Raw genomic sequence first — 24788 nt, forward strand, 5'->3', positions numbered from 1 at the left:
CATAACTGTCATATTTCATAAGTTACATTCAAAAGGTGGGGGTCATATGAGAGCTGTGACTGTCTTCTTTCCAGTCAAATAGATGGGTGATGTAATTTTAAACCCTTATAATAAAAGAAGCTGAACTCACAATTTTTTTTCTACTGAAAATCGACCCGTTTTTCCACAAATCTGGGCTATAAACTATAAACAGATGGCGTCTCTTCAGTGATCTGATCTTTAAACATTATTTTTATAAAATAATACAAAGAGCGTCTGAGATTTTTGGCTTTCAGCAGTAAATTATAAGCATATAGCAATATGTGTATCATAAAACACGTTCTGTTAATTTGAGGGGAGCTTTTAAAAATAAATAAATAAATAAATAAAATACAAATTTACATGAATAATTTGCCTTACAATTTGGTCATGTAAATTCAAATGGACAAACCAAAATATACCCTGGAGAATAAGAGGTTAAAAAGTCTACGTCAGATTCATGACGTGTTCTTAAACCACAGAACCGTCCACACCTGCTCTTAAGTGTGCAGATTCAGTTCTTACCTAAGAACAAATCCCAAATAAGAAAATATTGGTGAATCTTTGTGAAAGTAGGCAAGAAGAAATGTCTTCTTAAGAACAGTTGGTGAATGAGCCCCATTGTTTTAAACACAGGCTGGTGTTTTGAACTTGCGGTGCAGTCCTTGCTGCAGAGCTGAGCCTGGAAGTAACTTAGAATCTGTTTATTTCGTGCTCAGTGGCGTTTCTGAACGTCTGCGTCTGCATAGTAAAAACACAGCAGGACAAAGCAAGAAAGCGAAAACCCCAAAATACAACATTTTCACCAAACACCGCATGAGATAGCTGGATAAATGACAGCACTTGTTGATCCTAAAGTCCTCATATCATCAGAAAAACATTCCTAAATCAAAGACTCACAAAAAAAACAAATGATTATTATTAATTTTGCATCAACATTTAAGCTCTTACTGCTGTGATGCTTCAAAGCGAACTTATCACAAACTTTCCCCTTTATATATTTTTCAATTTATATGATTATGGAAGACACAATTTCTTATTTTTATCTTGTTTACTTTGATAAAGCTTATCTTGTAATACAGCGCATCACTCTTACTGAGCTGGAGTATAAAACAGTAGCACCGATGTTACGTCTTTTTTTACAACAGTGACACCTAGTGGTGATGAAAGAAACGAGAATAACAGCCTCTACATCTGGACATCTTTATTTATTGTTTTGGAATAACGAGTGAAAAACACATTAAAGTGGGTTATTAAGTAAAATAGACTACTTTGATCTGAAATAGCCTAAGGAATTTAAAATTTTAAAAACAATATTTTAATGAGTCAGGGAAGCTACAGAATGAGAGAAATATATAACAGATGGCTAAAAACTGGACGTTCAGTTATTTCAAGTTGAAAGGTTTTTCCCAACGTATGCAGGCCTGACGGGGATTTTTTGGCCGTTACTGAACAAGATGCAAACGTTACCACACAGGGCAGGCTGAGGGGCTGAGGGAAGAAACTGAAGATGTGTCATCACACCCACTCTGCCTAAAGCTATCCGAAAGTTGACTTCCATACGTTTTTTTTTTTTTTCTTTTTTCTTTTGAAAAGCATCCGTACGATCAGCCCCCCAGGGTGTCTTTCAAATTGAAATAAATGGGTTAAAATAAAACAGCACAACACATTTCAGCAGAATAATTAAAAACAAACATGCGTTTTCAGTGTTTTTTCTGTGTGAAATACAAGATTTAACAATAAAGAAAATGCTTTTCTCAAACACAACGGCAGCTTACAAAAACCCTAACCTGCTTAAAATCAGATTAGAAAAAAAAACTGGTACATGTTTCATTCACTCCAACTGGGCAGAACGAAGTGTGGGAACTAGAACAGACAGACAGAAAAGGAGGAGGAGGAGAGGAAAAGTCTTCGTCATTTAGCCATGAGTGGTGTCGTCCTCCACGAAGTCCTTCGCCTGCTCCGCCGAGATCACATCGATGTGACTCACCTTATGACACACACGGACACACAAACAGAAAGTGAGAAGAAGTGAGTGTGAGAAAGAAAGAAGGCCTCTTCCATCTAAGGTTTGATTCAGACCTCCTCCGCATGTGTCCGGACATTTTTGAAAAACTTTGTAGAAACTTTTTTTCCTTTCTCAGTTTTCAAAAAAAAAAAAAGAAATATTCGTCCAGACCAACAGTGTCGGTGTTTACATGCAAAGACATTTGCCAATCCGACTGAACACATTCCGATTATAGATTAAGACTGAGGTGTTTACGCTAAATCTGATGGAAAATCTCTGGTTACGTGTAATCTCCGTTTTCGTGTAGAAGTTACCATGACAACCAGCATCAGGTGAGTCCTGTCAGAGCGAGATGAGCAGCGCTTGTGTTTTTAATTGCTTTAAAACGATGTCAGACTCAGGAAAACGTCCTTCACGTGTCCTTATTAAAGAAGGCAGAGAGGAAGACGTCGTGTTCTGAGACACATAAGCTGGACGTCCGTCCCACCGCCGTCTTTTAAAGATCAGAGCATAAACTTCGTCTCCTCTGCAGACCAGTTTCTGCTCCGCCATGTTGAACGGTATAAACTTTCACTATGACGCGACGAACATGATCAGAACGGACTTAAACTTTCCGATAGGGAATGTAATCAGATACAGGCGTTAACACGGATATTATTCTTCTATTTAACGGATTATTTACAGGATTACCCTCCTCATTCAGTCGGATAGAAACTGTAGTCCGAATGGCCTCAATCACAGTAGACTATTCCGATTGAGGTGTTTACATGGATGTTTTCTATTCTGATTGAGCTATTAGTTGGATTATTAACGGATTATTAGGCTGTATGTAAACGTGGCTAGTGTTTTTTAAAGTCTCTCCGTCCACAGGAGAACACAATACTATTTGCGCTGCACAGAATACAGCGTGTCGCAAAGCTGATTTTCTAATTGACAGCAGTGTTACAAACAGTGTAGGTTTTGAGCTGCAGGCCACCAGACCTCCGCAATTTAATACTCCACAACATTCAAAGTCCGATTTATAAAAGCCTACAGCTTGCTGCGCCGATGCCACTCACTCCGAAATGTCCACACCGTCCCGATCAGTTACCACTTAATTTGTGTCAGGAGGTTAAGATTGTTTTCACATTGGTGAATACTGGTTAACGACGACCAAGTCATACAGCTTTAGAATCAGTGAGATATTTCAGTATTTATAATGGAGTTCACACTATGTTTAAAAGAACTGAGCCCAGTAAATTCTAACACTTCTACACTATGTTTTAATCAAAAAGTAACACTGAACTCAGGTGTGAACATGTGACCATCATCCCAATCTGCTGAACACACAGAAACAACCCAGAGATCAGACGTATTCTGAAAAATTCTGCATGCTCGGTAAACGAAAACAGCAACAGGCATGCGCAAGTTAGGGGCGTGATCATTATCAGTCTCAGCATTTTCAAAAAGCTGTTTTTCGCTCCACCTTGGAGAGCATTTTCAGAAAATGTCATTATGGGGCCCCCAAATGGCGGGACCGTCTAAGCGCGGCCCTTTCATCAGGAGATCGGCCTCAATTGGCCTCCCTCTCTGGGTGGGTAGGATGGCCCCTCCCTCTCCCCCAACACTTAAACGTGATGCTAGTCAGCGCCGGCGTCTGTTAGCTGACGTAACTGATCTGGCAGTTAGTGTTCTCCTCCGAGTGTTTGGCTGTCCACTGACGTTGCGTTAGCGGCAGTTCAAAACAATGTGATGGCGCTTCACAGGGTCTCAGAGGAGGCCTGTGTTAGCCTTCACCGTCCTAGCGCTGATGGTTTGTGTGCGACTGGGGGAGTCCTAACTAGTGGGTGGAATTGGAGACGACTAAATTGGGGAGAAAATCCAAAAAAATTCTATATAAAAAAAAAGAAAATGTCATTTTCAGTGATCAAAAATGCTGTTTCATAGGGATGGGAGATCAAAATGCAGAGGAAAAAAAACAAAAAAAAACAAAATAAAACAACTATGTATTCAAAAATAACATTACGGGTTTTCCATGGCTTTAGACTAAACCTAGAGTCTTCGGCAGTAACAGATCTAAGCACTTTGGCCAAAGTTACCTTGTTTCTGAATTTGACTCCATAGAATTTGTCGGCTGACTCCAGCAGCTCTGGTCTGAAAGTGGTGGTGATGAACTGAGCATGTCCTGCCAGTTCCACGATCATGTCTACAAAAATAAACAAACAAACAGATAAGAGCAAAAATAATGCCTGACTACTAATCAAGAACAGGAATGTGTTTCCTGTAATTGGTAATGACTTCATCCACCAGTTTCTACACAGACAGGACTGTTTTTGCTGAAAGGCCTGAGTGGGTGGAAACAGTATAGAACCTCTGATTAATGTAAAGACTCATTGTCTTCGCACATTCACACGCACAACACAGCCGCCTCCCCAACACCTCCAATTAGGGCTGGGTATTGTTAAGCTCAATTCAGATACCAATACCGATACCTCGACTTTGATACAGACTCCTCAGCGATACTTTATTTCACACGTGTCAGGATCCAATCCTTACGGGCCAAAACACTGCAGACTTCAGCACACTGCCTCATTAAACACACCTGATTCAGCTCATCAGCTAATTAGCAGAGCCTTCATGAACTGAATTCAGATAGTTAGATGAAGGTAAACGCTGATCTCCATGGCACTTTGACCTAGAAGGTCCCCAGTCTGACATGCCTGCCTTATTCAATACTTTAATACTCATAAACTGAAAGTGTGTGTAGCTTAAACGAGTGAGAGGTGATGGACGTGGGTATCCTCGGGTTTTAGTCATGTGATTTTTCTGTCGTGGCCTCCATATTAGGGACCGAATTTCTGGCTTCGCTGCTCCGTACGAACATAACTAGAGGTGAAATATGGCTAAAATTACTCTCCTTACTTTGGAAGAGTAAATATGTTACCTGGACAAAGTCGATAAAATAGGCTGAGATCCTTATAGTTTCCCCTGAACTCCTGGTTCCACTTAAACTGGTGGAAAAGTTTTCCTGACATTTATATTTATCTCATACTCAGCCCCTCTCACTATTCTGGAGAGTCTCTCAAAGAATTTAAAAACACAGAAGCCCACCGGTTCTTCACGTCAGGGTGGGTAAAGGATCCCATGGTGCTGCATAAAGAGGAGAAACACTCTGTGATCATAGGAGGGTAACGACATCAGCTAATTAACACAGATGTGAACAATGCTGGCCTTTAGATAACTTTAGCTAACGTTAATAGCCGAGAGATAAACAGTCCCCCTGAAGGAGCTGCAGACAGCCGGTATAACTTCACTCTCTGTTTCTGGAGATTTAAATGAGGTTTGAATGGAGAAACATTAACGTTAAATATCAGACTGAATGTCGTGGGTCTGAAAACAACGTCGTGTTGCGACAGACGTGATTCTGTAAGTTTGTTAGTTCAGTTAGTTCAGAGTTCAGCTCCAGTCCTGAAACCCCTGCACTGCATAACTGTGGTTTCCTGGTTAAAATACCTGATATTATTAGCTAATTAACACCTTCTTGAGCTGAACGAGGTGAACAGCAGAGAGAAACACTAAACTATACAGTGCAGGGGCTCCAAGCCTGGAGTGAAAACACTGAAACACTGAGTCTCTCGGCTTCTGTCGCGTCTCGCAAGTGAATCATTCACAAAGCACTGCTGATTGAAGGCGTCGCGCAGCGCAGTCACTCTCTGATTCGGTCCTCAAAATGGCGCCGACTATACAGTGTGACGTCACGTGAAACACAAGAATATTTACTGACTGCAACAGATAGAAGCACTAATCGAGAAGCACTGATTTAATAAGGTGCTTACAAATTGTAATTTAGACCAATCAACAGTCCAGATTTCGATAAATGCCTACTGGCTCACGGACACTGATAAGGCTGAGGTAAGTACTCAGTTAATGAAATTTCGTTTTAAAGGACGTGGATTTTTTTTTGACAGTCTGCAGTATTGAAGCAAATCAGTCTGTACCACAAAGGTATTGAATTTCAATTCCCAGCCCAACTCACAGTTTAGACTAAGACCTCTGCTGTTTGCAGGTGTTCTGAGGACACTGGTATAATGCTTTTCAATGCAAAAATGGCACTGATGTTCATTTCTGTTCTCATGATTCAAGGACAGCAAGAGATTTCTTTCAAATGTGCCTAAAAGAATGAAAGCCAGAGGACTCCAGTTAACATGGTCCAACATGCATGGTGCTCCCGTTACAAGCTCATACTACTTGGCAAGAGTCTCACCTGACACAGCTTTTCTGTGCTGGGCGTCTAAGGCCTGGTCGATCTCATCAAACAGATAGAAGGGGGCAGGATCGCACTTCTGAATGGCGAAGATGAGGGCAAGTGCCACCAGAGATTTCTGACCTCCAGACAACTGCTGCATCTCCCTCATCTCTCCCTGCTTGCCTGTGAATGACACCTAAGACAGGAGAAACACAAAGTGTTAGTAAAACAATAGTATCGTTTACATTCTCTAGGCATTTTATACCAGTTCGTGGCCCAGATTTCCCCAAAGCATTGTTATGTAGACAGGACTGCATGGTATGACCATGTGTACCTCACACCAGACTGATTATCTTAGCATTTCTAGGACTGTCTCAATGACCAGAGGACAAAAAATGTCTTAAACAGTCATAGGCGCGTTCATTCTGAACAACTGACAGTTTCTGCATGTGCTTATTAGTTTGGTGAACCAGATCCCAGAAAAACTCATTGATAAGACATAATCGTACAGAAATTATGGACAACAATCCAACAAATGTTGGCTAAATAATTTCACTCAAATTATACAACAGTTAGTTCCAGCCACGCAAGCTGATTGGTTGAGTGCTGTGCTGTTATTTCGCCATAATATCACGGGTTTTCCAGAAACACTATTACTCCGCTGAGACGCTGTTGCTAAGCAACGACTTTGACTGCTGTAGGAGACGCTCGAGCCATTTGAATGTTTTTACTTCTTACTTTGCCACAAACAGAAAACGGACACTTTTAAGATCACATTTGACCGACAGCCGATTTGGTCAGACTCTGAAGATGAGACGACACTAAATTCCCAAACTGTCATCACCACTGAGCAGCTTTTCAGTCGGCAGCTGTGACAGAAGAACAGCTAAACAATCTGGAATCAGCCAGAAATGAACCCAACACCATTCGCCAAACTAAACGGGCTGTAAGATGTTTTACAGACTGGCTGGAACAAAACAACATTAATACTGATCTGGCAGAAACTGACAAAACTGAGCTGAACTTGATATTGCGGCAGTTTTATGGCTCAGTCTGTCCTTCAAAAGGCGAAGCTTACAGCAGACTGAGCAGAGTGGGCGGAGTTCGTTACTCTGACGTAGCAACAAGCTGCTTGTTATATAACCTATAATTTGGCTGAAGGAACTGCGAACATTAAAACATATTAAACGCCGCGTTCACAGCCCAGTTTATTAATTTATTACTTTATTTATTTAACTGTTGTATAAAAGCAATAGAACACTCGAGGAGTGTGTTATCGCCAATAACATTACAGCTGTATATCACACTCCATTGTGTTCTACTGGTTAAATAAATAAAGTCCATCATTCACCAGCTTATCAAGAAAATTATGAATATATTATTACATGTACATGCACACAAACACAGTTATCTGCCACTAACCCGGATGCCAACTCCAGTGAACTGGTCAACACTTGGCACGCTGCTCTGTGAGGCGGAGCCTCTCTCACTGTCAGTTCCGCCCTCGCCTTCGTCCTGAGATTGTCCCCCCTCAGCGTCTCCTTTCTTCATCACTAGAGTGGCCTTCCCTCCCGGAACAAGCTTCTGGAACACCTCACTGAAATTTTTCGACACCTGCAAGAAAAAGATCAAACTTATTCACAGCCCTTTTTGATTCCTTAAGCTAATGAAATAAATAAATGTGGTAAGAGTTCAGAAAAATCAGACGGTAAACGAACAGCAGATACAGATACAGCACCTACAGACGGGTACCTCTGAAGATACCTGCCAGAAGATGATCGTGGTGTACATACTTGTTTGAAAGTGAGCTGGATGGCCTCGTATTTGCGCAGCTCCAGGACATTCATGAGCTCCATGATGGATTTGTAGCCCCTGTCCAGCTCGTCTTGTCTCTTAATCAGCTTCTCTTTCTGCTCAGAGAAATTCACAAACTGGTCCAGAGCCTTCTTGTTCACATGGCTGTACTTCTTCAGCTCTGTGTTACACTGCTCCAGCTTCCGGAATAGCTGCAGAGAGACGCGCAGACAGAGAGTGTGTTTAGACTCTGAACAAAACGTAGTTCATGACCAAAATGCATGTTTTCTTGTATATAAAGCCCCTGCTGTGAATCACTGCATTAACTGGAATGGTTTTCAACACTGGATGAACAGACATCAACAACCTTGCCATGCACACTCGACCAAACAATAAGTGCTCTCTATTAGTAAACCCAAAGCTGTGTCCTTGGGTGGTCAAAAAACAGTAGCTGCAAGTTCTAAATACAGCTGTAAAAATACAGTGATGTAACGAGTCTTGTTCTTTGAATCACTGCTCAGCAAGGCTGCATTTATAGACTGCGGTAATTTCTCATAAACGGTGTTTCAACAGGAGCTCATGGTGAAATTTCGCAAAGATATTTAAAGCTGCACAGATGAAAATGACACGATTCTCAACATCCCCCTCATCGTTCTCTCGAGTCCACAGAGAAATTAATGTAATGGAGAGGGAGAAGGGGGGATAATGAAGGTGTGAGTCACCTCTGTGTAGGAGGGCTGTGACACAGTGGGAGCCCTAAGACAGCAGAAAAGAGAGAGAGAAAAGGGGGATGAGAGAGAGGGAGGATGGGAGAGAGAGAGAAAGAAAAGAGATGAAAGTTGCACGGATTCAGCAATGGCAGCTGACGCGTGTAGCTGTGGGATGAAGGGAAGCAAAAGTGGGGAGAAGTAAAAAGAGCAAGAAAAGAGGTAACAAGGCCAACAGGTGAAAGAGTCAAGATGAGAGACAAAGGTGATGAGATGAAACAAAAACAGGACAGGAAGTGACAAAACGATATTAGAAACTGCAAGACTGGAGACTTAAGATTTAAGAGAAGAGAAAGAAAGAATTAAAAGAGAAAAGGCAAGACGACTCAGAAGACCGAAGCCCCACCTGTTTGAGCGTGAGTGTCTGATACTTCTCGAAAGCCTCCTGGGGCAACGAGCCGAGCTCGCGGATCTTCTTCATGCACTCCTCCTTCTTCTTCAGCAGCATTCCCTGCCGGTTGGTCATCTTCTCCAGCTCCTTGGTGTCATGGTTGATGGCATCGTTCTGCTCCTTCTCAATGGTCTTCCAGCGATCCATGCTCTTAATGTGGTCCTTGATCTCAATCTCAGTCTTATCGATTAGTGAGTCCAGGTCTAAGACAGAGGACCACAATGTTAACATGGCACTATTATATTATAGCTATATACCAGTGTTTTTAATCCATAGATTGGATTAAACGTTTGATATCTCAAGTTGGCTTCTTTAGTTTATCACTGAAGCTGACAAGCTTACTTTCTCGTTAAGTAATCTCAAATAGACTTGCTTGTTTTCTGACACTGTACAACAAAAAATGTCTTCAGCCAAACATCAGCCGCGTTGTGGAACAAGCAACACTGAACAGTTCGTTTAAATTTATTGCTTATTTAGTGTTTATTGCTTAATTTTCCTTGTACTCACCCTCTGAGCGGGCCATTGTATCTTTAATGCGTTTGTTGATGCCGTCTAATTCTGACGTAGTGGCTGTGAGGACTGTTCCTCCTTCCGTCTCTCTCAGCTCATTCAGCTCCTAAAAACACAACCAAGTATAGATCAGCTCCTCTATCTTTTTGTGCCCTCACCCTCATGGTTTCCAGTTAGTCCATAATTCTCACCAAGCCCAACACAGCAGTGTAGTGGGTCACACGCCTAACATACCTCACTGGACTCATTCGTGTTCAACCAAGACTTAGTAAATCACCTGGTGAGCTGAATGAGACATATGTTAGAGCAGGAAAATAGTTGGTGAACCTGGTGTAACCCACCTGTTCCACCTGATCAAGACGTTTCCGCAGGTTCTCGTTGAGGTACGTCTCAACTCTGGTCATAATGCCCTCCAGTTTAATTCTCTCATTCAGCAGCTGTCTGTTGTCCTGTGACAGAAAAAAAAAATCATCTTTACACATGCACTAACTGACTGATCGTTTAAAGGGCTTCAAACTTGTTCATATATGAGACGTTTGTGTACCAACAACATTTTCACGTTCACTATTAGACTCTAGGGCTGAAAGATTCATCGTTTTTATATCGAAATCGCAATTTAAAAGATTGCAATTTTAATTACAGATATTTTTTTATTAACAATGTTCCTAATTGGGGAGCATTAACCTGAAATCAGAGCTTGTAAACTGCCTGTAGATGAGTTTGACCAATCAGAAGCAACCAAACAACTAACCAGAAGTCTGGCACGTTCAGTGTTCAAGTCTCAAGCCGAAAAAAGTGGATGTTCTGGCCTTCTTGCCCGAAATAACAGGCCTGGACTTGGACAGAAAATAATCCCAATTTAAATTACAGTCGCGACATCGAGCAGAAAAATCGCAATTTGATATTTTCCTCAAATCATTCAGCCCCGTTAGACTCTCTTGCATATCAACTAGAACAGAATAAATAAAACTTCTTAGAAATCCAGAATCCCTAAAATGCACCATGTTTTGTCTGGGTCAAGACCCATTTGTATTCCAAACATTTATTTAAAGACAAAAACAACAAAAAAAAAAAAAATCCAATCCCACTTATATATTTAAACAATACAGTCCATAAATAAAAAGACAGCTTGATTAAAAACCAAATGAAAGCCAAACAGAACATGAGAAGAGGTGGCCGCTCTGCTGTTCACTTGTGTAATGACAGAAGAACCTTTTACTACACCGTGTGCGAATGTGTGTTGTGCTAACGAGCTGTGTGTTACAGTTCTAGGACCGAACGGAGACGGTGGGGCAAGTCAGCTTCATATAGTAATTATAAGAGAATCTTAATTCATACAGTTCATACAAGCTAAGACCACAATAAAGGGAACAAACACTTGCAATATATGCGAAATAAATGTCACCTAAAACCTGTTAAAGTGGCTAATACCTAAAAGTCAACAGGTGCTAGTTAGCACTTTGCTTATGCTGACATGCTTAACAAGCACCACTATCTTTCATTCGATGAAGCCGTATTAGTATTTTTGGATGAAATATTCCTTAAAGTCACTTGGGCACTGAAACAAGATTAGAGTGTGCTGCCAGATGCACCACCTACACAGGACTCCTCTCAGAATACATAATATAAAACTTGCACACTGAACAGAAATAAGAATCAAATGGCTTCTGTATGACTAAAAAGTAATATTCCTTTGGCATTTGAAATGCTGTGTGAGTAAAAAAAGCAAACATGCCCTTAAGTTTTGGTTTGAACGTACAGTGAGTGTCGACAGATGATTCATTTATTGTTTAACATCTTAGCTGGCTTTCTGGTAACTGTTAAGACGGAGGCAAAAAAGTCCACCTTTGCAGCACCAGCGCCCGTATATGACGACTTTGCTCCGTTTGACTGAGTTGAATTGCAAGGTGTAAATAAACACAGTGTTTTTGTCATCGTGGAGCTGTCCGTCTGTAGACCGCCTGCTCTTCAGCTTCAGTGCACAGTGTGGCACGTTCTAGCAAAGCTGTTGTAGCGGTTTGTCGATGGCTGAATCTCAAACAGCCCCCTACTGCTTAAGTAGTGCACTAAGTTCTGGCTTCTACACCAAAATAGCGCACTGTTTGTCCAGTATGGAGCTGTGAACACACGGCTGAATCTCAGAGGGCTATTTTTTAGACATGTGATGCACTTTATGCATCTATTTTAATATGTTGTGCACTATGTAGGGAGCAGGGAGCCGTTTGAGATTCAGCCAGTGTTTTGATTAGGACATCGGAGGCGCAGCGTGTTGTTTTGACTGAAACAGCTTTATTGTAGACAGAGCTCACTGTAGGGCCTGCGTTTCACATGCAGCGTAAGCATCCATGTAGCGTCAGGTCAGTCGGACCGAACGTTTTCGTACAGTGTGAGTACCGTATGATATGCCTGGCTTTATAGCAGTTGAGACTGAGATTATGTCAAATGACTTGGTTTCTCTTCATTACTCTATTCTATAAGCCTCATTTGCACTGTGTGGGAGCACATTTAGCACTTCAACAACAGCTTCAGTAATGAGTAAGGGTGAAATCCTTCCTATCAGTACCTACTGCTGCTACTTTGATCTCATCATAGGCTTTTTTTTTTTTTAAATCAGGGTAGATGCTAGTGTACAAATATAGATACCTGCTGAAATTGTCTGACATGCTTTGAGCTACTTATACAATATATTTGTTCAGATCCAGAAACTCACTATCAAATACTTCAAAAGGAGTATAAAAGGAGTGTGAGGTTAACTTTGTGAAGACTTGGTTAACCTCCCTGCTGTGCATCACTGAACATAATGTATCAACAGCACACGGCACAGCAAAAAAGTGCAACGTTTCCATGGCACTTTTGTTTTTCTACGGTCACGAGTGAAGAACGACGTGAGAGCACACAAGCACACTTGATCGCTACTACTGCCTGCTGTGTGCGGCCAGTGTGAAGTCAATGATCACATGAGAGCGAATACACAGTACGTCCTGCTTCTAGTTTAAATGTGCTCTCCTGAAAAAAACAAAACAAAAAATTAAATAAAACAAGTGAATTTGCATGAAACGAGCTCACCACCGCACGTGCCATATTGTTGCTGCAGTCCTATTTAATAGTTCACATTCACGTCTGTAAGTGACTCACGTTTGTCATTAGTCACACCTGTGCTCTGACAGGTGTCTGGGTGATGAGGTTTGGCGAGGTGAGCACATGACTTCTGATTAAAATCACGTTGTTACAGCCATGTATTGAACTAGGATCTAGAATCACATTCTAAAATAGCTCAGATCTAATTTGAATTTTAGACAGCTCTGAAACAGATTTCATAATGACTGAATCACACACTAGGGGGCAGTGAGCACACTTGCCCAGAGCAGTGGGCAGCCCTATCCACAGCTCCCGGGGAGCAGTTGGGGATTAGGTGCCTGGCTCAAGGGCACTTCAGTCATGTACTGTTGGCTCAGAGGATCGAACCCATGACTGCCCCCCCCCCACTCTGGTTCAGTGTGGAAACGGGCGATTACATACCTGCTGCAGCTGTCTGATCTCGTCATTGAGATCATCAACACGGCGCTGGTCCTCCAAGCTGAGCTGGGAGAGCAGGTCAGTCCCGAGCTCGGCCTTTAAAGACTCCCGTGTGCTTTCCATTGCATGCAGACTGGCCTCCAGACTCTGCAGACTGCGTTGCTGCAAGAGAGAGGGAGAGCAAAGATAAGGGAAAGAGCAAGTGGGAGACGGTCACTCCAATCTTTTCCTTTTTCTCTGAGTATGTGTTGAGCATGTTTGTTTATATGTGTAACCACATGAATAAGACTATCGAGTAAGTGTTACCTTTGACAAAAAGGTTCTCTGTTAACAGTATTTGGCACTTTCTTTAAGAGTTTTGTCATCGTGCGTGGTGAATGCTATACCTTTGGCATGAATGTTTTCTCAGACTGCTGCCTCTTTTCCTTGAGCATCTTCATTTCAGAGAGAATGCTGTCTCTGGAGGCCTTAAACTTCCTCTGTTGTGTCTCAATCTGCTGCATTTGGTTCATCAGCTGATCAATCTCGTTATTAATACGTATAGAGACATTAAGGAAGATTACCATGAACACACACAAACACACACACACACATCCACATGTATAAACCTACATACTGGGGTTGCACAATATAGTATTTGTTAATCTATAATGCAATCTTGGCATGTGCAATACTGTCATCACAGAAGGCTACAATATCGACGCCTCTAACCAATCAGTTTTGCTATGACCAAATGGTTTTCTGGGAATTCACATGAATCAAGGTATTCAAATAACTCAAAAGTTTGGTGAAACTAATGCAGGCCAATCTTTAACAATGTGATATTACCAACTGTCCAATTCGCTACATCCCTTGACGTATGTGTAACTGACTGCATTACATGCGATGCTGGAAGTGATCTGTCAGACACATGAAGGGGTACGGGGGGTACGCACCCAGAAGTTGCAAATGGAGGTTAAACGTTGCGGCGGCTGTCTGGCGCCTACCTCATCGCTCCGACACAGGGGCATCCTGGCTTGTTCGAAGCTCCATATACTGAGGAGCACATTGCACGTTGTTTCGTTCAGATTGCTTCGTCCTAGCGAGAGTTATTACAGAATATTCGGGGCCTCTTTCGAGTGAATCTCCCTGTATATTACAACTGCAATATGCGGCGATATTATCACAATACTATATTCTGTCCATATTTGCAGCCTTACTACACACCTACACACACCAGACTCCTGCCTTAACAAAAATCCATCAAAGACAGTCTATAAATAATAGTTCTTAAAAAAGATTCATTAAGTACCATTAACAAGCAAAGCTGTCAAAGTTTCTTCCAGAAACTTCAGCGACTCCACATTTAGCCCCACTGTTTCTTTGCACAACTTTGCTTCATTCTTCTGTTGGGAGTGAAAGAGCAGACTGCAGGGTTATGTCATTGTGTGGATTCTGAATGGATCTCTAAGAATAGTGCAGACAAAGCCCCTGGAGAGAGAGAAAGGAGGGGGCAATCGAGAGTGAAGGCTGGAGAATGAAGGATTTTTTTTAAAAAACACACTCCTGTGTCTGACTCACCGCTTCAGCCCAGGAGTGCCACTATGTCATCAGCTGTTCCGCCCACTCTATCACACAGCCTACAATCTTAAAGCTGGTGCACACGCATCACACATATACAAACGCCGGCCGAGGCTTTCACCTTTAACCCCCTGCATCATGCATACACCAGTGTCAGAAATAATGAGGGGCAAAGGGCAAAAATGGCTCCTCATTCAACATTCTTCGCCCTTTAAAACACAAGCACAAGGCCAAAAAATGCACCAAAAATAACTCAGTGTGAATAAATGTCACTCGCACTAATAAACCAGACATTTTTAAAATCACTTCATGTTTCCTTCTGATTTTGACCTGACAGCACGAAGGAACTCATCTGTGAAAAAAAAAGAGGGAACGCTTTACAACCACAACTGTTACAGGAAAAACTGACAAATGAAACCTGACAATTCAAGAGCAAAATCTCTGCCACCCATTCTGTTCTTTATTTTCTAACAAAATAGAAAGACAGAAACTGAACCTCTAAACTGATAAACTGAGGACAAAGAAAATGTTATACTTCACAACTTCAAAACATGACTGTCTCAACACAAACATGTTGCCAAGGACGCGTTAAGGATGTGGCTGAAAGGGCAGACAGAGTGTTGCTGTACCGCGAACCAGGCAAGCAGACGGATCCAGAAAGAGTAAAAATACATTCCTCTGAAATTTCTATGTTGAACGTCTTTCACTGAGAAGAAAATATCTTAGAGTAGCCAACAAGTCCTCATCAGCATTCAGTGTGACACGTTTTACAGCTGGTAGCTCATCTGAAGATGCAGCGGCAGTTAGTCATCCAAAATGAAAACTGACCGATGCCCCTCAGCCGTTTATCAGTAATAAAAAATACGTTCTTTTGCATGCTGCTATGTTTTTATAAGAAAGTAAGCCTACAGCCCTCTCTCATTTTTGGCCAAAGCCTGTCTGTTTTTTTGGCAAAAAAAAAAACTGTTTATGAACTTTTATGGACACTCAAATATCAAAATTAACTGGAAAGGAAATTCTTATTTAGTATTCTGATAATTTTGTATAAAATGTTGCTGAATTTCAATCATTGAGGACAGAAACTGCCACTGTCCCACCCTGACTCACACACACAGCCCACTTCAGTTCCAGGATACGCACATGCACAATTATTGCACACCCGCGTTTTATTTCGGGGGCATGAATACACAGTGACCACACAATCCACCCAACACACACACACACTCCTCCTTTACAAAGCACTGCATCACACTAACTCTTGCCATTGCATCACCCCTCCAGATCCTCCTCATCCTCACACTGATCACACTCACACTTCCTGTCCTTTCACTTCATCCCCAACGTTCCACACACACACACACACACACACACACACACACACACACACACACACACACAACACGCGTACGTTAATAACAGAACGACTGGGTGAGTCATGAAGCTGCCCTCTCCAGTTCTGTGTTGTGTTAATCAGCTTTGGGCCTCAGAGACTCTGTTTAAGAACACACACACAGATTAGAACACACACACACACACACACACACACACACACACACACACACACAGCTTACTTCACTTCCGCCTACCCATTAACCTTGACACAGCCTAGCACAGTGACACATGAATGAAGCAAGAGTGCTCGTAATCCTGAAACCTCTTCCTATTCAATCCAAGCGCGAGAACACAGACGTTAGAAGTGAGCAGTCTTACGATGAGTCTGTGTGTTGGTGGCAGGCAGTAGGCAGTCGGCAGTCGACAGCAAACCGAATACTCTGTTGTTTTCAATGTAGCAGCAATGCAAAATTACACCAGCGGCAGCGGCAGCGGCAGCGTACCGCAGCAGTCAGCCGAACTTTCCGTCAACTTTCCTGCCTTTGGGAACTGGAAGTTTTTTTTGGGAGCCACAGACTCTAAACATCTCTTTGTTGATCCAGGTGTACACAGTATTATAGACAAGGGGGGAGGAAAAAAAGAAGAAGAAGAGCACAGAGCAGCCTCCTGCTGTTCTCCATCTTACATAAAAGTAATCGCCCCTGCTCAAGTCTCATCCCATAATCATCCATTTTCGCTAACAATGCTGTCAGTAGCCACATTTACATGCAGCCTAATAATCTGTTAATAATCCGACTAATAGCTCAATTGGAATAGAACACGTCCATGTAAACTCCTCAGTCGGAATAGACTAGTCCGATGGAGGCCATTCAGAATACAATTTCTATCTGATTGATCGAGGTGGGTAATCCTGTAAATGATCCATTAAATAGAAGAATAATATCCGTGTAAACGCCTGTATCTGATTACATTCCCTATCGGAAAGTTTAAGTCTGTTCTGATCATGTTCGTAGTGTGAAAGTTTATAACGTTCAACATGGCGGAGCAGAAACTGGTCTGCAGAGGAGACGAAGTTTATGCTCTGATCTTTAAAAGACGGCGGTGGGACGGACGTCCAGCTTATGTGTCTCAGAACACGACGTCTTCCTCTCGGCCTTCTTTAATAAGGACATGTGAAGGACGTTTTCCTGAGTCTCACATCATTTAAATCATCAATTAAAAACACAAGCGCAGCTCACTGAAAACTCATCTCACCCGACTGGACTCACGTGATGCTTGCTGTCATGGTAACATTTACTCTAAGCGGTTCTCCACGCATGCGTGTCATTTTGGATCAAAACACTTGTGGTGAGCATGTAAACGAAGATTTTCCATCAGATTGTTGAGTAGAGTGAGAATAAACACCTCAGTCTTAATCTGTAATCGGAATGTATTCAATCGGATGGGCAAAAGTCTTTGCATGTAAACACAGCCACTGTGGCAACGTTTGTGCAGCTGCATGCCGCGCCACTGGTCATGTACCAACGAGGCAGGGAACAGTGTTTTTGTTGAACGCCAACATGTAAACGCAGCATTACAGATCACACTGCCTCCCAGGCCCAAACAGGAACAGCCAAAAACAGCACCCTGGCCACTCTGTATTTAGCAGAAAGCTCCCTAAGAAAGACACGCCAGATTTAACTCAGGAGACACTTGCTATTAGAAGACCTGCTGAATTAGCTGTGTACAGTTATATATTACGTGCTCTACAACTACTACAGCCACAATTCACAACCAGTCTGTGCTGCTCCTAGTGTGCAGATTCTGGGGCCGTCTTGAGGGGACGGCTGGCACAGAGATGTTTCACCTCCTGATCTACTTTCAGATTGGGAGGAATTTGCCAAATGTATTTCAGAATTTGGTCCGACACATGCAGTGGTATCTCACTACTATATTCAGAAGTGTCTGAATATGTCCGTTGCGTACATACGTTAATGTTTGCGTGTTAATGTTTACACCACTGCACTGAGACCACAAACATGCACACTAAAGGCATAATAATGCACATAAGTTCAAGTTTGATATGTTCAGCAGTCTAGATTTGATTCCCTTTCCAGTATTTTATATGTTGTACATAACATAATCCACCCTTCTTCATGGCCCACTTTACCCTTATAAGATGTACCCAGATGCCTTGTTGACAGTAGTCTCCATTAAAGATGATGAATGAGAGACCCTCGGATGAGACTGAGGGGTTTTACATTTGGAAAAGCTGTTTCAAATTTGATTTTTCAATACCTGTTGAAATAGTTACACCCTCCCTGAGCAAAAATGAAAAGGCATCCCTTTAATAGCCACTTATAACTGAGGAGGGAAAAAACTGAGAAGCACAATGATATCGAAATAATTTCTGTATCAGTAAATAAATACTAATGAAAAAATGTCATCAGACAGATGTTTATATTTGAACCAACTCTCAAACTGATATTTGTTGTATTTATTGGACTTATTGGAGGAGTAGTACGTTTACTTGGTTACTGCATTAAAATAGCCATGCTTCATTCATTTTACTGCATCTGTAACCCTTCACAAAAATTCTCTGTAATGCTAATCCAGGTGGATTTAGTGCCAATTTCTACATTTCACAAATGTGTATACAGTTGTACGCTAAACTTTGGCCACTCTTGGTCAACTGACATTTATTGTTGATTTTCTAAGCCACATCCTCTGCAGAGAACACGAATTTTAGCGCACAATTACTGTTTATTTGCAGAATTTAACATACTGGGGGGGAACAAACACAAAAGTGACCTGTGCAGAAGTTAAGCAAGTTTTTTTCCCCCCCAAAATGTTAAACTCAGCAAATAAATGTAAATCCTACACTAAACGCAAAAAAATGCCACAATTAATTCTGTTCCTAGTCAAAAAGTCACTTTTTTTACTGCCGTCTCTTAATAACAGGAGAACGCATGGTTTCGGCTCAAATAATTATTCGGGAAAAGCGAGCTCCAAGGGTTTAGCGCCGACACTACAGCATTACTGGGAAGCCCTGCCGCTGTGCATTATGGGAAGGATATGTTCGATGTTTCTGCGCAGGTTCTCGTTAAGTTTGGCCTCCAGCTCTGCGAGCTCCTCCTCAGCTTTCCGCATGTCCTTCTGAAGCTCCAAGCGAGACTTCCGTGTGTCATAATAGCCGCCAGTCAGAGCGCCGCGATGACTCACCTGGTCACCTACACAAACACAGACATATTATTACTTATGACACAGAAAACTGCATTAGATATAATCACTGATACAGTGACACTGCAACAAAGGGAAACAGCAATGGTCAAACATATATCACAGAGTTAAAGCTCAATTTTTCTGTACACAAGAACATCATACACACAAATATCATGACTGCCCAAAGACACAGCTTCTTAAAGGTCACCTGGAAGAGCTACAGTTACAAATGCAGGGCAGTGGTGCACAATAACGACAGCAATCTGGTCATTTTAAGCATGAATCCTACAACGGAACATAATAACTAAATTAGCTGTGCTGATTTAATGACATGGATCCCGCACCCTCCAGAGTGATGCAGTCCATGGTGAAGGCTCGGGCTAGCTGGGTGGAAACCTCCATACTTCGGCAGATAAGGGTCTTCCCGAACACATGCTTGAAAGCTTTATCGAAGTTTGGACTGTATCGCAGTTTGCTGATCATCGGGATGGCATCCTAAAAAAATAAATAAATAACAATTTTTATTTGTTAACATATATTAACATAATGTATGCACAATAACATACTTAATTGAGCAGGTACACCTTCACTGCTGTGAAAAGAAACACCATGTCTTCTTTGAAGGGCAGGTCTAAAGTTTAAATAGTCATAATTATCAGCAGCAAAGCTTGACTAAACATCCAAAGTATGCTTTTAATTAGTACATCATCACAACAATGTGAAATATCAGTCAAGACAAATGTAGAACTAATGTAAACCTGTACAAATATAGCTTTACCTAACCTGTATGTTATGGATATTACAAAGCATGCCTCATGTTTTACAACAGGTTTCCCAGACAGGAATTTGAGCCTAGTCCTGGATTATAGATCATTCTAAATGAATTGAATTGAAATGATTTTTCTATAATAGTCCAGGACTGAGCTTAACTCCTGTCTGAGAAACCAAACCTTAACATTTAAATAAAAAGGCAGCTTTTCTTTACAAGCACTCAACATGCATTCACACATTCACACACACTGCATGCTTACGTTGGTCTCGGGGTATGCAGTGTCCCGGACGTCTAGCTTTGCTGAGGGGCAGGAAGGTGACTTCACCAGGCAGGTTCATCTTATTGAACTCCATCAGAATTTTAGTGCTCACCTCATCAGTTTCTACGATGTGGTAAAACAGTCTGACACACACACACACACACACACACACACACACACACACACACACACACACACACACACACACAGTTAGCATGCACTGATATGGTGGAAACATCAAAAACTCTTAACAAGAAACAGAGGGATCCGAAAAGCCTCATTTCAGACAAAAAATTGCAAAGCACTTGCTCTCCCTGTTTCGTTACATTTTTCTAAAGCAACATTCACATTACAAGCCTCGTCGCTCAAATCCGATTTTTTGCTCAAATCCGATCTCTCTGACGTGATGGTTCACCCTCGTTTAGCTAAGTGACTCAAATCTGTCATTAATGTGATGAACCGGCGTCCTGAAATGACCCTCATGAGCTCATCCTACTCAGTAACGTCACGTGAATGAATCACGTTCATCATCAGCACAAACTAACGAGCAGAACGAGCTTCGCTGAGAAGATCATTAACTCTGATCAGCTCTCAGCTTCATTATTAGAGCGAGACGAAGGAGAAAAAGGTGAGATGAGCTGCTTTTCCACCGTTTACAGGCTTTAACTTGTGTTGGGTGTTGCTGCCATGGTAACGCTGAATGATGGTCACACGCAGTGGAAAAAAACATGATTTCTGATCTGAGCATCACATTAAGGTCACACGGCCACAAATCAGATATGTATCCGATCTAGGACCACAAATGAAAGTGGCTCAGGTTGGATTAGAAAAGATCAGATTTGCGTGTCCACACAGCTCTGAAAACATCAGATCTGAGTAGGGCTGGGCGATAAAACGATAACGTATTGCGGTATAACTTTTCCTCATTAGAGCGATAAGACAGGTTCGATAAATGTTCGATATAATACACCATTCTCACACTTCCACGTTTTAGCGAAAGCCCTGGTGGCGTTTTCTACTAAAAGGAAAGCGACACTACTCTGCTGTCACCAGGAGAGGGCACACTTCCGAATTTTTCGACTTGATTAGAGAGGGAGGAGGCCACGAGTAAAAAAAGGGTCGCCAAATATACTTTAGCAACGGCTGAAACGCGGAGTTATACATTCCCTGTCTGAGTGGATGTTATCTGCGATCTGTTCTCCTGTGACCGAGTCTGAGTGACGAGATCAGTGACGTAACTGTACTGTCCTACAGTGAACTCACCTCTTTACTAACATCCTAACAACTTTAGCGGTGTTAAATCACGTCTGCAGCGCCAAACCGTCATATTTTAGTATTAGTGCATTCTCGAGCAACGAAAGTGAAAGAAAGAAGTGGGTTCATGTTCGAAAGTAAACTGAGGAAGCTGTGAGGCACTGGAGAGCGGGAGAGCGCTGTCTTTCTAGGCTCGCTGTTTTTAGCTGCTGGCTAACTTGAAGCAGCGCTCTGGCGCTCCGGCATAACACAGTGAATTGATGATACTGTAGATCAAACAAGACACAAAAGCACCGCTTTCAGTTTAAACATGCCTAAAAGGAGGACTCTGTTTGTCTGGTGTGAGAGATTCACACTGCAGATAATGCTTTTACACAGCGAGCGTCAGATATTTTGCGGTTCACCCCTTAAACTACTGCGATAGCATAGAGAAACCCAGTCGTCTAGCTGGTGTCTGAATACTGTGACATGCTCTGACATGGATGTGGTAGGAGTGACAGTGACCTACTGAACCGAGCTGACGTTGTTGAGAAACTAAAGAGTTTAGCTCTGTTGTTGGCCACTTGTTTAGCGTTTGTAGCGGAGTAGCCGAGCGCTCGACACCAGACAGCTAAAAATAATCTGTTTTCTCTCTTAAATTATGACTGTTACAAAAATTGCAGCTGTGCTTTTCAAGCTGATAAAAACAGCTCAGAAACTTTCTCCCACTCTTCCATGACAGATTAGTGAAATGTTCCACTGTTTGCCGGGTGTTTGTCATGATCGGACCATTAGTGATAGTTTAAAACCACAATTAACCACCCAGGAGCAGAATCAGCCTTCAAACGTGAAAGAAATCATGATTTGACATTTATCGCAATATGTATCGATATCGAACGATATGAATTTTGTTTATCGCCCAGCTCTAGATCTGAGTCACATTAGGGCAGAAAAATTTGTGCCACTTTAACCTGGTAATGTGAACGTAGCCTAAGAAATGTTCAGTCTTTTATGCATTTACACGTTTAGCCAGTCATGACAACTTGACAGTGCTTCTATGTACAAGCCCAGTCTAGGGAATAATCACACCGTTACTGAGAAGTGAAAAAAATTCTGTTAAACTTAAATCTACGCCTACTACTGAATATACGAGCTGTGCATCTCACCTGGTTCCAGCAGTCACCTCCACGCAGGTGTAGAAGGCAGGTTCGCACTCAAAGTTGTTCATGACGATGCCATGGTAACCGTTGATGACGTGCTGATTGATGCCTTTCCGGCGGAAGTGCTCCAACACTTTATTAATGCTGTCGATGCCATTCAGGATGGCCTATGAGCAAACAAACCCTGTTAAAACTCTAGCAGTGCTGTTTTTTCTATTTGTGGAGCACTTTTGTCTTGGATTTTCAGCATGGGATGTCTATGACTGTATACTGACTCACTGCAAGTAAGATGATGTCGATTTGTATGACAAATTTCTTGAAACATTTTTTAAATTACATTTTAGCCATCATTTAAATTATAATGGATTATGGACAAGCATTTGTCATGCCACAGCAGCAGACAGGAAGAGACATCAGAAACAGCAGGGCTCAAAGACCTTCACTAGGCCTGCAAAACGTACTGTTTGTTAAACATTACAACATTGGAAATTACAATACTGATATTACAAATAGCTGCAGTTTGCAACATCCTTTAAAAAAAAAAATCTCAAAAATACAGGCCGGTCTGAACAGCATTTTACAGGCTTTAAATACTCAAGAGTTTTAATCAAGTACTCAAATACTCATCCTTAATACCAACAATAATATTCACATATTTACATTTCACAATTAGCCATGTTTGTTCGTTTTAGTTGATTTTTTATTCAAAATATTCCAATCAAATGTGAACAAATCGTTATACATCCCTTTTTATGATGGATGTCCCAAAGATGCAGAGACAGACGTGCTGTACTGTCATATCCGACAAGGAAACAGATCAGTCTCGCTGGATTTGTTCTTGATAGCAGCGATATTAAGATCAAGACGTAAATCTTTTCAAATATTTGTTTAGTGATGTGTTTTCTTAGTCAGTTTAGCTGCTTTACTGAATGGATAATCAAGTTCAACGCCATCGCAAGTGAAACTTCCATAGACAAAACATAAATTTCGTTCAGGAGTGATTATTCGCAGAATTGATTATATTACATTGATTATATTACTTGATTATATTACATTGTTTGCCACTTTAATATCTTTTACCAACTTATTTTGCTTCAATCTTGCAAAGAAAAGAAGTGATCTGTGAAACCATACGGAGGGGTGGGACAGTAGTTGTGTTCAATCTTTAGCGAAGATTACATTGGAATGACAAATTTTTTAGCCTAATTTAACACCCATTGTAAAGTAACTGACATCTTTTTCTAGATTTTAGATCATTTTTTTTCTTTTTGGGGTCTAAATGGTTACGAAAAGACATACTTTTCTAAATATTAAACAATAAAACGAATTAAAATATATGAACAAAACGCCTTTATTTACATGCTTTAAAATTCAGTGATCCAGTCGACCTTCAAACTGCACAGATAATGTACAAAGCACAAAATAGTTTACTGACAAACTGTTTTCAGAAGCTGTCTGTAATTGACGAGAGCAAATACGGACTTAGGGGAACACGTATGTTTAAAAAAACAATATCAAGGACAAAAATAAAAAATAGATGTATATCTGTCAAAGGGGTAAGTTTGTGGAATAATTGTGAAAAGTAATTAAAAATGTGTAGCTCACTTTGCAATAAAAAAAATGTTTAAAACTAAGGAGGTAAGCACTCACAAAACTGAGGAATGATCATTATTATATATTAAATATTATGAAATGTTGATTGATTTTCTTTCTGTTTTGATATTACTCTGTTTACTCCATGTGAATTTCAGGCAAAATATCCTTACAGTGTAAATATCTCAGCTTCTTATTTATTTATAACTCTTTATATTGGTAATTTCTTTGTGAAGGATAGAGTTTATATTTATCTTATGTTTTATGTTTAGTATTATATATATTGTCTATATAGTAACAATTAACAAACAGTAAAAACCTTGGTAAGTACTTGAAGTTAATTACTTTCTTGTTAATTCTCTTCTTGTTACTCCTTTTCTTTTTCTTGAGTGCCTTGCTCACCCTTTGCTGCTGTCACACTCAGAATTTCCCCGTTGTGGGACTAATAA

General features: G+C 41.2%; 1 protein-coding gene across 1 annotated transcript in view; it reads right to left on the bottom strand.

Moving 5' to 3' along the window:
* Nucleotides 1-1207: 1207 nt before the first annotated feature.
* The window catches only part of smc3 (structural maintenance of chromosomes 3), a 41469-nt gene continuing 17888 nt past the window's right edge, over nucleotides 1208-24788 (bottom strand). Inside the window, 15 exon segments of the mRNA XM_036565126.1 lie at nucleotides 1208-2008; nucleotides 4105-4211; nucleotides 6270-6447; nucleotides 7674-7865; nucleotides 8045-8257; nucleotides 9159-9406; nucleotides 9711-9819; nucleotides 10055-10162; nucleotides 13233-13391; nucleotides 13616-13767; nucleotides 19178-19330; nucleotides 19667-19817; nucleotides 20354-20392; nucleotides 20394-20496; nucleotides 22753-22913. Of these exon segments, the coding sequence (XP_036421019.1) occupies nucleotides 1937-2008; nucleotides 4105-4211; nucleotides 6270-6447; nucleotides 7674-7865; nucleotides 8045-8257; nucleotides 9159-9406; nucleotides 9711-9819; nucleotides 10055-10162; nucleotides 13233-13391; nucleotides 13616-13767; nucleotides 19178-19330; nucleotides 19667-19817; nucleotides 20354-20392; nucleotides 20394-20496; nucleotides 22753-22913 (2145 nt within the window). The 3' untranslated portion in view covers nucleotides 1208-1936.

This window comes from Colossoma macropomum, unplaced genomic scaffold (assembly GCF_904425465.1).
Source record: "Colossoma macropomum unplaced genomic scaffold, Colossoma_macropomum, whole genome shotgun sequence".
NCBI classification, from domain to species: domain Eukaryota; kingdom Metazoa; phylum Chordata; class Actinopteri; order Characiformes; family Serrasalmidae; genus Colossoma; species Colossoma macropomum.